The following is a 12,472-nucleotide window of genomic DNA, read 5'->3' as shown; positions in this document are numbered from 1 at the left end:
GTTGTGTAATACCGATTTCTAGGTACGAGCCTCGTCAGGATTCTCTACGGTCAGGATTCTCTATTGTATTCTTCGTTGAGAGGTTTTCTTTTTGAAAACATTTTCCGTTATTTATTAAACTTTTCGTTATTTGGCACAAAAAAAAAATTTAGTATATGTAGTTTCTATAACATGTGAAAGTGAACCAAAACCAACTTATTCTAATAAATTTGCTTGCCTAATCCTAACAACTTCAATCATTAGGAAAACCTCACACCCTTGACCTAACCTTCCCATTTTCACCAATGTTTGTTCAACTGCAGGCTCAAAAACCTCTAACCAATTGACTTTACTACAATCCGTGAATCTCATACATATATATACTCTGTTTTACATTATATTCATAAATACAATTTTACTATTTATTTATGTTTATGTTATTTATATATTAATAATCAAAAGTACAAAACTGTTTAAGCCAAGTAATAAACACCCTAAAAACAGTGTCAGATAATCATACTTGTAAACTTTTATAACATACAATAAAAAATCAAAAGAAAATGTGACATTACATTAAACAAATTCCCAAAGGTTATATTGGATTTGGTACTGTTTTATTAGGTAAGCTGAACCTTCATTGTTTTATACTTATATACATATACATAGAAACAACATTTTCAAAGAATTGAAACATATTTCCCTCCTTGTATTCTTAACTAGAGTTAAAAACATAATCATGGTCAGGTCAATCCATCGTCTTCTTTTGAGCGATAACCCTTTGAGTGAGGACAACACGAATGATTCGTCTGAATCTGAAGATACTAATTTGGATGCTGACATGATAGTACTGTTGGCCGCTTTACTATGCGCGTTAGTAGCTGCACTTTTGTTGAATTCAGTAATTCACATATATTTAAGACGACGACATGAGGACATGGAGGCAGATGCGACAAATGTACAAGGTTTAGGACTAAAAAAACATGTCCTAAAGAAAATACCGGTTGCAGTGTTCAAGTTGCGAACAAGTGGAAATTCGTTAGCTACTGAATGCTCGATTTGTCTTGGAGAGTTTGTAGATGGAGAAAAAGTTAGAGTGTTGCCTGAATGTAACCATGAGTTTCATGTTAAGTGTGTTGATAAGTGGCTCAAGGATCATACGTCGTGCCCAAATTGTAGGCGGTCGTTGGTCCCACCTAAAGTTGTTGATGGTAGAGACCTAACCACCATGGTTGGGCTCGGCGGGGTGTAGTTAGGATTTAGCATTTTGAGTGTTGATTGAATTTCAGGATGTTTGGTTAGGTGTTTTATAAGTGAAAGTATTTTTAGATATGATAGTTTGTGAAAGAAAGATAAAAAGGAAACTTGTTGTGGCGATCACAGGCACAGTATGTACATGGATTATCGGTTTTTGTTTGTTATTTAAATACGGTCCTTCGTTTCTTTTCGTATGTTATGCCACAAGTTCTGAATCATTTTAATGTCATAAACCCCAGCTGAAGGAAAATGTATCATATATCAGGTGCAAAGACTCTTTAAAGGTGTTGATTACATGTATTATTCTGTCTAAAGTTTAAAGTTACTAACAATTTGTACAATCAGCGGCGCATCTACTTGAAAGGGTGGGGTGACCCACTAGTTTGGAATTATTTTTTTCATCAAGTACTCTTAAATTCTATAATTATATAGTACATCTCTATATCTAAATATATATATTTAGAATATATAGTTTTTTTAAACAACCACTAAAATATCTGTTAAATATAATCAGTTTTGTATCCTCTTGAACCAAGGCCGCTTGAACACCATTATACTTTCGCAACCCTTTGATTTTTAAGGTAAACAACCAATAAAGTAACTATCCTCGCGGATACAATATTTTTATTTTACCATTATGAACCAGATACCCGCAGGTCACGGATTCTTTTGCACATTGTCATCCCTAAATATTTTTACGTAATATTTATGAATTTTATATGTACTTTTAACCAAGGTTGAAGAAATCAGAACTCGAGGAGTTCTCGGCAGGACCATTTCTTGGAGTTGTCGGAGAACTCGAGGAGAATTCTGGACTATTTATGATACCCGAGATTTGACCGATTTTTGGCCGAGAAACTCAATTTATCAGTCGTTGACTGATTTATTTGCCAATTTCAAAACGAGAACTCGGCATCAACTCCAAAATAATTTTTCGGCGAGAACTCGGCCGATTTTTTCAATTTTTGCAAGCTTGCTTTTAACACATTTACTTATTATTCGAAAAAGAAAAGCTTACAGACTCAGAGGTATGAACTGTAATTTTCAAAATTACAAGGGCTACACGCCCATAACATCAAAAATGCTAAACCAAGAAAACCAAAATACCAGAACAAGAAAAACCCCTTATCCAACAAAGAGTTCTTGAGAGTGGGTTTTGGACCTCTTCTGATTATGGTTTCTGGGTGAATTATAAAATCACACACACTAAAATCACACACACAGTTACAGGAAACTTCAATGGCTAATTTAATGGCATTCAAGTTATCTCCTTTTTCATCTGGGGTCCCACAAAAACTTTCAAATTCGTCAATTTCATTTTCTTCAAAGAAATTGTATCTTCCTATCAAGTTTTCTCCACGCCGTTCTACATTTCCAAGTATAAATTTTGTATTTTAAGTATTTATGTTTGTATTTTAGGGTTTTTTTTTTTGAGGAAAAATTGATAAAGTTTTGATTTTTTTTTGGATATTTGCAGGAATTTATGCATTTTCTAGTAATGATATTAAAGTGGGTTCTAACATTGAAGTAGATGGCACTCCGTGGAAAGTTATAGGTAATTCCCAATTCCTTTGAATATTTAAAATTTAATTGTCAAAACACTTTTTATTTTTTTAGCTTATTGAAATGAGATTTATAAAGCTTATAAGCTAATAATCTAAAATGCTCAAAAGCCCTGTAAGCTAAGCTGAATATATATGTTAAGTTATTTTCCTAAATTCTTAGAAAATATTGAAATTATTGCATTTATGGATTCAAAAAAATGTATAGTTAATTTGCCTGCTAAACTAAGCGCAACTTAAGATGAACCTCCACTTTAATTCAACTTCATTGTAAAAATAGCGAGCGTTTTGCACACATAATAATCTATGTATGATTCTTCAACATTCATTATGTAGTGAGAATGTGTCTTATTGGAAATTGCTTTGATAGTTTGTTGATGAACAAGTCTCTTTATAAAAGGACATGGAGAAACATCAAATATTGATATGATAATATTTGATTCGATCTACCACCCCGCATCTAGCCGAGTGGTATCCCTATTCCTTGTGTTTTGGGGCTGAGGTTGAGGTCGTGAGTTCGAGCCTCAATCAGCTCATCCTCTTAATTAATCTGCCTTTCATAAACACAGCGGAAACAACTTTGACCTTGAGGGGGTTTTCTCCCGAATCCATTCAGGATTCAAACCTTGTCCGCCTGCCCCTCGGGATGGTTTAAGGATCGGGTTCTTGCAATGCGATTCGAGTTTCATCCCGAAAGTGCGTGCGTGCGTGGCAAATGATGGCGAAGGTGGTTAATACCCCTCTGGGTGATGCCGACAACTTGCCTTTCACAAAAAAGAATAATATTTAATTTGATATGTCCCGATGCTATTTGTCCAATAATTAAAATTTAAATATAATTTATTATTTGATATTCTTTTGTAAGTTGTTGTGTTGCTTGATGTTTCAGAGTTTCTTCATGTGAAGCCTGGTAAAGGGGCTGCGTATGTGCGGACTACATTACGGAATCATATTACTGGAAACTCTGTCGAAAAAACTTTTCGAGCTGGAAGCAAGGTAAACAAATCATAAATCTGTACGATTATAATCAAAACCTAATGAACCGCCTTCGTGGCCCAATGGTTCAACCCCAATACCTTTCGTATTGGGCACTGTAGAGGTTAAGGGTTCGATCCGTGGCTTTGTAAAAAGTCCGTGAGGGAGGTTTTACCGACCCGTACGCAGGAATTCGGTTCGATCCACATGCCCGTATGTATGGATTAATTGATCATGTCCCTGTTATGCGGTTCGGGTTTCCGCCCGGAAACGCGTGTGTGCATCAGGTGGGTGGTTTTCGATCCCTGTCAGTGATTTCAAACTCAGCTTTAAAAAAAAAAAAAAAATTAGTTAAAAACAATAATTAAAACCTAATAGCCAGTGCTGATTGAATTAGGCTGCCTGGTACATTAATGTTGACTCTTTAAAGTCAAAAGGCTCCACTTTAAAGACGATATCGTTGTAGATTATTACGAGTGACAAGAAAACAAACTCTCTTTATGCATAGATTTTCTAATATGTCACCTGAGGTTAAAAGAGGTTGCTTTACTCTAAAAAGTCAAAATATACCTATTAATACTATTATTGTACTGCTTATTTTGTGCAGGTGTTAAATTAGCCTTAATTATTTTCAATCCTCTTGCAGATTGAACAAGCTGAGATCTCAAAGGAGACAAAACAATTCACATACAAAGACGGTTCACAGTTTGTCTTCATGGATTTGGTATCTTTACGCTCCGTTTTACTAAAAACTTTCATGTATCTAATATCTAAACGAACAATAACAACATCAATTGCATCAAATTGTTAAAATTAGTAGCTCGACTTTGATACATCAATAGGTAAGTAAGCACGGTGTGAAAATTCATTTATTTGTGCATATTATATTGTAGACTTCGTATGAGGAAGTCCGACTTAATGAGTCAGATATGGGAGATAAAACCAAATGGCTAAAAGAAGGCATGGATTGCATATTGCTATTTTGGAAGGGAAAAGTTATCGATTTCGAGCTTCCAATACAAGTTAAGGTGAAAATAACTGACGTAGATCCGGGTTTGAAAGGTGATACGGCTCAAGGTAATATCTATTATTCCTTTATCTTACTGATTAATTATCTAAAGATGGTATTAGTCGGTACGGAACACTAGTATGGTTTTTCGTTTGAAAGTGCCTCTCAAATGTTGAATATCTAATATTTAGGGATTATATTTCCATTTCACTGTCTACATTTGTTTCACATACTGTTGTAAAAATTGTCCGAGTCGGCTGACGCGTCGGTTTGGGGACTAACCTATCCCGTTTCACCTATAAATGCCTAATATGTCGGTCAACGCTAAATAATCGGGTCAAAGTCGGGTCCGAGTCAGGTCCGAGTCAATCAAAATCGGTCAAAGAATATATTTCTCTTAAAATTAGATTTTGTGCCGTATATCTATATTTGGAATATTTATGTTCAATGTTTGATATATATGTGTAATATATAGAAGTCAACAACGTTGGTCAATGCCCAACTTGTCGCCGTCTTGTTACCGACTCGACCAACTTGTCGTTCTGATGTCCCGACCGTCTCGTTCCCGACTTGCAACTTTTACAGCCTTGTTTTAACAAAAGTTTTCCATTTTATCGCTTACTCTATTGAACTGATTAGTATCTAGTTATCTACCATATGTTCAAATAACTTTATTCAAATAGCAGAAATGCATACAATCACTTCTAAAATGTACCTATACTCCATCTAAGATAAAAAAATGTTGGAATTGCATGAAGTCGGTACAGGTTTACTTGATATACTCAACTTAATAGTCCGACGACTTGGTATTGTAAAATCTTGTGTGATACCATCTTCGGTTAACTATCTAATGCTTAAAATGTGGTTCAATCAAGGTTGCAAAAATCGTTACTTGGGAGTACTCGGTCTGTACTTTTTAGAGAGTAAGCGGCAACTCGGGGAGTACTCGGGAGTAATCGGTGTTGACCAAGTTTGACTTTGACCTGCTTTGACCAAGTTTTGAGCGATTTTCTGAGTAATCCCTAGTTTTGGTCGAGTAATCCCCATTGACCGAGGGTTGACCGAGTCTAAACTGAGTACTCGGACCGCACTTTTAACTGAGTACTCGAAGAGTGTTTCCAAGTTCGTAGCATATTAGAACACGAACCTCAAAACGACATTTTAACATAAATTATGTATTTTATTTGCAGGTGGATCGAAACCAGCAACTGTGGAAACAGGTGCGGTAGTAAATGTCCCATTGTTCGTAGAGAGGGGCCAAGAAATTATTGTCGATACGAGAACTGGGCAGTACGTGAGCCGTGTATGAGTTGCTCTGAACGCGTTCCTATAACAGTTTTTTGCGGAATAGTTTTGATCAATCATGTCTACACGCGGGTCTATTACAGCTTTAGATTCTAGAATGGCATGTTAGCAGATCTGTTGTGTAAGAGTTGATACACTTATTTACAACGCTTTCTTTAATCACCCTAAAACGTGTTACTAATGAGCTTTGGATGAGACCTGTCATGAGTATATCAGAACGTCAACGATCTCTAGGTTATCTTGCGATGGTTTGGTTAGAGAAGTATAAACTTATTGTACTTTATAAAACTTCTACCCTCAAATATTATTCAGTTAATTATAAAATTTATTGTACTTATCTCTCAGTAAAACAAGATGAGTTTATCTTTTGATTAATGACTAATTGATGGATAATGTAGAAAATGATACACTTTAAACAAGCGCACATTCACCATTCTACATGTAAATTTTCAAAAAAAAATTATCAAAATAGTTGTTTTATATACATCAGATAGTTTGTATCAGAACCCGAAATGTAACGAAATTGAAGACCATTGAAAAAAAAAAGTACTGAAGCGAGATTATCAGGTCCCCAAGCTACGCTTCATGTTTGATGCTTAGATGTTTCCATGAGACAGATTAAGAGGAACGTCTGGCGGATTATCCAATGGCATGTATTGAGCCATGATATTCCGGATCTCGGAATCCATGTATCTCTACATGAAATCACATACAAGTTTAGTATATATCTTTCGGTTTCATCATGACATTGTTTCTACTATCATAACTCACAAGTATAAAAAAAACCAGCATTGTCAATTCACTTGACTGTAAAGTCAAATATGAACCATCCCAAGATAGTCAAGTGGTTGAGGTCTACGTATCCTAATAAGAGGTTTCGGGTTCGAACCTCGTTAAAACAGGTAAAAGGGTCGGAAACGGTCACGGAATAACCTGGTTAGGCCGCGTACATCTGAGGAAACCCCTTCTCAAGTAGCCTGAAGAGCGAAATCTTATCTGTTTACCCGTTTTGTATCGTGAAGTCAAATATGAACATTCCATTGGAACACAAGTAGCATGCAACTAGTGGGTTTGTTTAAATTAAACCTTTTTTTCAATAACTATGCATATTTTTTTATGTTCTAAAAACTATTAATTAAATATCTGTGGTTTAGATAGTTGGATCTGTTTTAGTCGAAAATGATTAAGACATACCCGAATCCTGTACTTGTAAAATGTATATCCAACAACTCCAATAACTGCCAAACTAAGAATAAAGATCCATGCAAAGCCCCAGCCACCACTTTTATCATCATGTTTAGGATCTGGCCACCAAGAATCAAGCACGATTATGACACGTGTACGTGCTAATCAATAATAAAAATCGAAAATTGCTTCATAAAGTTCATGAATACTAAAATTTTAACTCGGGATACTCACTTATACACATGTCGTGTTCTTTAAAGTAAAGACCGCCGGTGCAGCTACACTCGTAACTTCCCCATGTATCCTTGCATTTGCACTCGGAACACTGACATTTACTTTTCTCTTTGCATTCATCAATATCTGAAAAGAAAATTGAATTCGGAGGTTTTAAAGTTTACGAATACAGCTTAAGCAAGTATCAAGACCATTTGACCATTTTTGTGCTATTTGTTTGAAATTGTTGGAGATAATCCAAACTATAAAGTTACAAACAACTCGACCCATTCATGTGTAAATGGGTTGAATTTGCCACTTTTAGTTGCGGAGCAACAAGACTAGCTATATTTATGAGTTACCTTCATGATAGAAAATTAACTTGTTGATGGGGAATAGTACCTTCACAACTATTGACTCCGTCTCCTTTGAATCCCGGAGGACATGTGCAACCTTTCGTATGATCATCCTTAATTAATAACAAAATTTAAACAATGAATATGTGTGATTACGAGGAACATATAACAATAAACTTTTATTTTTCCAAAACATTTATAATCAATTGGATCTTCAATAATGTGCTGTATCTTGATACGGTCCCCGTCCAAATATTTTGGCAGGTAGATCTATGTTTGGATGCATACTAATATGTGTATGTATCCCATAAATGTATATACGCATGCACACATATATGTGTTAATGTGTAGTATCCTATAGATGTATATATGAATGCATATATTTGTGTACTTATCCAATATATGTATGTATAAAGGCATACATTTTTTATATATGTATGTAAATGTAAATGTGTGTGTGTGTGTATATGTATATATATAGAGGGAGAGAGAGAGAATGAGAGAACTAACGACACAAGCAGAGTAGGTCTTGCCATCGTTGGTGCCATTCCAACAGCCTCCATTGTTAACGTGACAACGTAATGTTGGTGGAGCTGTGACAAAAAAAATTCAAGATTAAAAAATTTACTTCAAGATTACATCTTTTCACATTGGTAATGTTCAAAAAGATATTTTGACAAGTAAGGGGTACTTTCGGTATTTCAATGAACTACATTGTCAATGAAATTACCTTCACAATGATTAAAACCATCACCAACAAATTTCACACCGTGCACAATCGGGCATTCGCACACCCTTCCACGAAAAGTATCCTGCACCAACAAACACCAAATAAAGCCGTTGTAACATGTAACTTGTTTTTGTTGTCGCCTCCCTAGCTGCTCGTTAGGGAGGTTTGGCGTTTTAATAAATTTCGCAGTTCAAAAAAAAAAAACAAACACCAAATAAAATAATTTAGTTCATACGCGAAAAGTATGGCACTCTAGAAAAAAAGGTGATTTTCGTACCTTGCACGCTGTTATACCAGCAACTTTGTCGATCCAGCAGCCACCGTTGTTGTCTAGACACTCATTTGTTTCTATTTCTGCAAAATAATTGTAATATATTCAAGTACAATTACACAAACCAATCACTAATATGATGAACCATTTCTCTTATCTAGTACTCCCTTCGTCCCTAATTAATTGTCCAGTATTCCTATTTTAGATATCCCAAATATTAATTGTTCACTTCTATAAATAGATAAGAATAAGAAGGTAAAGCAACATTTACTTTATGCATATAAGACAAAAAGATAGATAAAAAGTAAGAATTAAACTGCAAAGTAACAAAAGTAAAGTGTACCGATATGACATTTCTTAAACTGTGTTTTTCGTTTGGGGACGGAGGGAGTAGTTTAGAGGGTAGAAATCACTTGATACACCTGTTAACTAAACTTTCAAAGAAATTGTTTACCCTTTTTACCATTAATCAAAATAATATCTCAAATTATGTCACCTTCATATATACGGATTAAACTACACCAAGTACAAGAGATACTCGAATATATATACACAAAATTACAGTTTATGTGTACTAACCATCAGTTAAGCAGAGAGATGGCTCTGTGGTGTCTTTATAAGCTGAACAAATGGCTTTCAGAACTGCTTTTTTATCAAGCTTACCTGCATTGGCCCACTATTATTAGACCATGTTTTGTAAGACGAGATGAACCCACCCAAAAACTCACATAAATTACGTTTTTAGTCGTAGACTACGTACGATGTACCTCTATATTGTCTGTTGTTTATTACAAGAGTTGGCTGTATTGTCACATCCCCACGGTCACCTTGTCCGATCTGCAGATTAACAAAAAGAGGAAAAGATCATATTATCATTTTCATATAACATAAGAGTTATATACAACAAATTTAGTTCATTCAATGGATGGGTCGACGGGGGGTTATAATTTATCTTTGATTACAGGAGAAAAAGCAGCATAAATAGAAATGGGTCAAATGGGTCTAACAGGTCAACCAGGTTGAAAGCATTTAAGGTTTTTTTTTTTTTTTAAAGTATACAACCTATGGTCAATATATATATAAGATTATTATTGCTATTACTAATACTAAATTTATATTACTTTTGTAATCACATTTCATGTACTAACTACAGAAAAGATATTAATAAGTTTTAAACAAGAGATGTTGTGGGTCACCCAAATAGACCCCAACCTATTTCAGTCTTCAGCATGTACAAACATTACCCATTTAGATCCGTTACCTGACCTACCCATTTTGTCAACTTTATCAGAATTACAAACCTGTGCATCTTGCTCTGCCTTGAGGACCGCATTTTCAACATTTTCTTCGGTATTACCCACACATTCATCTACTTTCTTGTTATCAACTCCTGAAGATAATTAATAAAGAATCACAATAATTGTTCTATGTTTAATAGTTTAACGTGCTAGTTTTAACGGTCACATGATGAAAGATACGGTTATAATATTCAAAAACTTACACATAAAAGATGGAACAGGTAAACACGGCACACAAAATTGAATTCCGTTAATAATTATGTCCAATAAAAAGTTGCATTTTGCTAATTACAGCCCTATAAATTACTTTATATTATTGTACATGGCGGTTATCGATTACTTTTTAACTAACGCTTAACAAATTGTACAACTATATAAAACACATTAACGAGAGCCCTTAGGCCGTCGTTAGCAAAAATTCCATAATGTTTGACATAATTCGCTTTTAAAAAGGTGAATTGGTGCCAAACACAGGGCAAAAAAGTAAAATGTATAACTAACTCACCGAGTGACTTTAAAACATCATCTGCACAATCTTTGTTGTACTTCTTCTCTTTCATTGAGCAATGGTTAGCAAACTCGGTCACATAATCCCACCAAATCCATGGTTTCCCGCTTTCATTTGCCACTTTATAAAGACAACCCTGAATCAAATTTTGAAAAACGACGTTTTTTCCATTATACCCTTCACTAAAATCTCCATCTGGATCCGGCGCACAATATCTTCCATGATTAATACACTGACTTTTGCATTTTTCGCTCGAAATATAATCATTCGGGCAATACCAAGTGATATAATGTGGTGTGAACTGCGTGTAACCTTTTTGTTCAAGCAATTGAGCAACCCCTTTGAAGCTTTTTACAAAATTTATTTGATCATCACACTTGGGCCCACATTCATCGTTGCTGTTGGTCCAAAACTCGTACTCGACGCGTTCATCGGGATGAGGGAGAGCTTCTTTCCAATCAAGATTTACGAGGACGAGATCTTTATTTTCGATGGCGTTTTTTATTGCTTCTCCAAGTTTGTAGCTAATGAGTGCAGATGGGAGCGTTAAGTTTTGTAAGTAATCGGCTTTTGTATCGTCTTCGGGCAAATCCATGGTGATTAAGTGCTCGGGTCTGTCATCTGCAACCAAAATAGCTGACGCGCCTGCGTTTTGTGCGTTCCATGCTTTGTATGTGAAGAAACAGTCTGCCAAATCAGAAACACAAATGGTCAAATGGGCTATGTCATTAAAACTTATATATAAGCTAATGACATGCTTATTATTTGTATCATGAAAAATCAGATTTAGAATCATAATGTAATATTTAGTTGAACAACCGATTAGTTAAATCAAGGCTTAATTGCCGGAAATGTAAATATAAATGGTCTAACATCCATAGTATGCAACAAAGTACTCGGTCAAACTCAGTCAAACTTGGTCAAACTCGGCCAAAACTCAAGATTACTCAATCAGTCTCGGCCAAATTCAACCAAACTAGGCCAAAAAATCAACCATAACTCCAGATTACTTGGAAAATCAGTCAAAATTGGTCAAAGTCAAACTTAGTCAACATCCGAGTACTCTCTAAATATCTAACATCCATAGTATGCAACAAAGTACTCGGTCAAACTCAGTCAAACTTGGTCAAACTCGGCCAAAACTCAAGATTACTCAGAAAATCAGTCTCGGCCAAATTCAACCAAAACTAGGCCAAAAAATCAACCAAAACTCCAAATTACTTGGAAAATAAGTCAAAATTGGTCAAAATCAAATTTAGTCAACATCCGAGTACTCTCGATTTGCCGAGTACTTCCTAAAAAGTCTCGACCGAGTCCTCAACGAGTAGCGATTTTTGCAACCTTGGACATGTGACACCTTAGAGCACAAGGAGTGGGAAGGTCAGTCGCGCAAAACGAGCTTCGATGACGCAGTACCCCACTCCCGGAGCTTGTGCCCACTCATGATCAACATACATACATTTTTATACCATAATAAACACCCAAAAACACCATAAATACTAAATAAAAAAACAGAGTACTATTACCACCGCGATCTGCAAGAAGAAAAACCGGAAGGTCACCGGGAGTCTTTTTTTTAAAGGAAATATCATCAGCGAAATTGTTGCAAGCCTTTTGATTAGCCTTTCTATAAACAACATAACCACTTAATGTTCCACCATATTGAGGAATACCAAAATTAGCAATTGCAGTTTCATATGTGTTCTTCAAATTCTCAGGTGATGTCACCTTCAAACTAATATTTTCTACCACAAATCTACACAAACAACATTCACACATAAACAAAAACCAAACACAAATAACCAAATTTAACTTCTCCATTCTCAT

The 12,472-nt window shown here is 35.2% G+C and overlaps 3 protein-coding genes across 6 annotated transcripts; 2 read left to right on the top strand and 1 right to left on the bottom strand.

The window, feature by feature from the left end:
- Positions 1-715: 715 nt before the first annotated feature.
- Positions 716-1,228, top strand: LOC139874752 (RING-H2 finger protein ATL74-like). The gene has a single exon (XM_071862153.1). The coding sequence runs from the start codon at positions 716-718 to the stop codon at positions 1,226-1,228; it is 513 nt and encodes a 170-aa protein (XP_071718254.1).
- Positions 1,229-2,446: 1,218 nt separating this feature from the next.
- Positions 2,447-6,421, top strand: LOC139877164 (uncharacterized). The gene is made up of 6 exons (XM_071864577.1): positions 2,447-2,611; positions 2,711-2,788; positions 3,685-3,791; positions 4,417-4,494; positions 4,664-4,847; positions 5,970-6,421. Exons 1-6 carry the CDS (start codon positions 2,473-2,475, stop codon positions 6,086-6,088), a joined length of 705 nt encoding a protein of 234 aa, XP_071720678.1. The 5' UTR covers positions 2,447-2,472; the 3' UTR covers positions 6,089-6,421.
- A 259-nt stretch (positions 6,422-6,680) lies between these two features.
- LOC139876904 (vacuolar-sorting receptor 2-like) lies at positions 6,681-12,472 on the bottom strand. 4 transcript variants are annotated; one of them, XM_071864305.1, is made up of 12 exons: positions 12,172-12,472; positions 10,643-11,332; positions 10,141-10,229; positions 9,607-9,676; positions 9,419-9,502; positions 8,846-8,922; positions 8,569-8,650; positions 8,349-8,431; positions 7,885-7,951; positions 7,479-7,629; positions 7,279-7,366; positions 6,681-6,779 (listed from the first exon to the last, which is right to left on the bottom strand). In XM_071864305.1, exons 1-12 carry the CDS (start codon positions 12,470-12,472, stop codon positions 6,681-6,683), a joined length of 1,881 nt encoding a protein of 626 aa, XP_071720406.1. The 4 variants fall into 4 exon arrangements, with proteins under 4 accessions (XP_071720406.1, XP_071720408.1, XP_071720409.1 ...); XM_071864307.1 differs by having other exon boundaries at positions 7,491-7,629; XM_071864308.1 differs by having other exon boundaries at positions 7,500-7,629.

This window comes from Rutidosis leptorrhynchoides, chromosome 11, assembly GCF_046630445.1.
Source record: "Rutidosis leptorrhynchoides isolate AG116_Rl617_1_P2 chromosome 11, CSIRO_AGI_Rlap_v1, whole genome shotgun sequence".
Classification (NCBI taxonomy): Eukaryota; Viridiplantae; Streptophyta; class Magnoliopsida; order Asterales; family Asteraceae; genus Rutidosis; species Rutidosis leptorrhynchoides.
This window is presented reverse-complemented; position numbering and strand designations above follow the sequence as displayed.

Bases quoted from the DNA above. Each gene is read 5' to 3' on its own strand.
- LOC139874752 (XM_071862153.1), top strand. From the start codon at position 716: ATGGTCAGGTCAATCCATCGTCTTCTTTTGAGCGATAACCCTTTGAGT.
- LOC139877164 (XM_071864577.1), top strand. From the start codon at position 2,473: ATGGCTAATTTAATGGCATTCAAGTTATCTCCTTTTTCATCTGGGGTC. The intron at 2,789-3,684 runs GTAATTCCCAAT...TTGATGTTTCAG, and splicing joins CACTCCGTGGAAAGTTATAG to AGTTTCTTCATGTGAAGCCT. The intron at 4,848-5,969 runs GTAATATCTATT...TTTTATTTGCAG, and splicing joins GAAAGGTGATACGGCTCAAG to GTGGATCGAAACCAGCAACT.
- LOC139876904 (XM_071864305.1), bottom strand. From the start codon at position 12,472: ATGAGAATGGAGAAGTTAAATTTGGTTATTTGTGTTTGGTTTTTGTTT. The intron at 9,503-9,606 runs GTACATCGTACG...GGGCCAATGCAG, and splicing joins AAACAACAGACAATATAGAG to GTAAGCTTGATAAAAAAGCA. The intron at 7,367-7,478 runs GTATTCATGAAC...TGATGATAAAAG, and splicing joins TATCCCGAGTTAAAATTTTA to TGGTGGCTGGGGCTTTGCAT.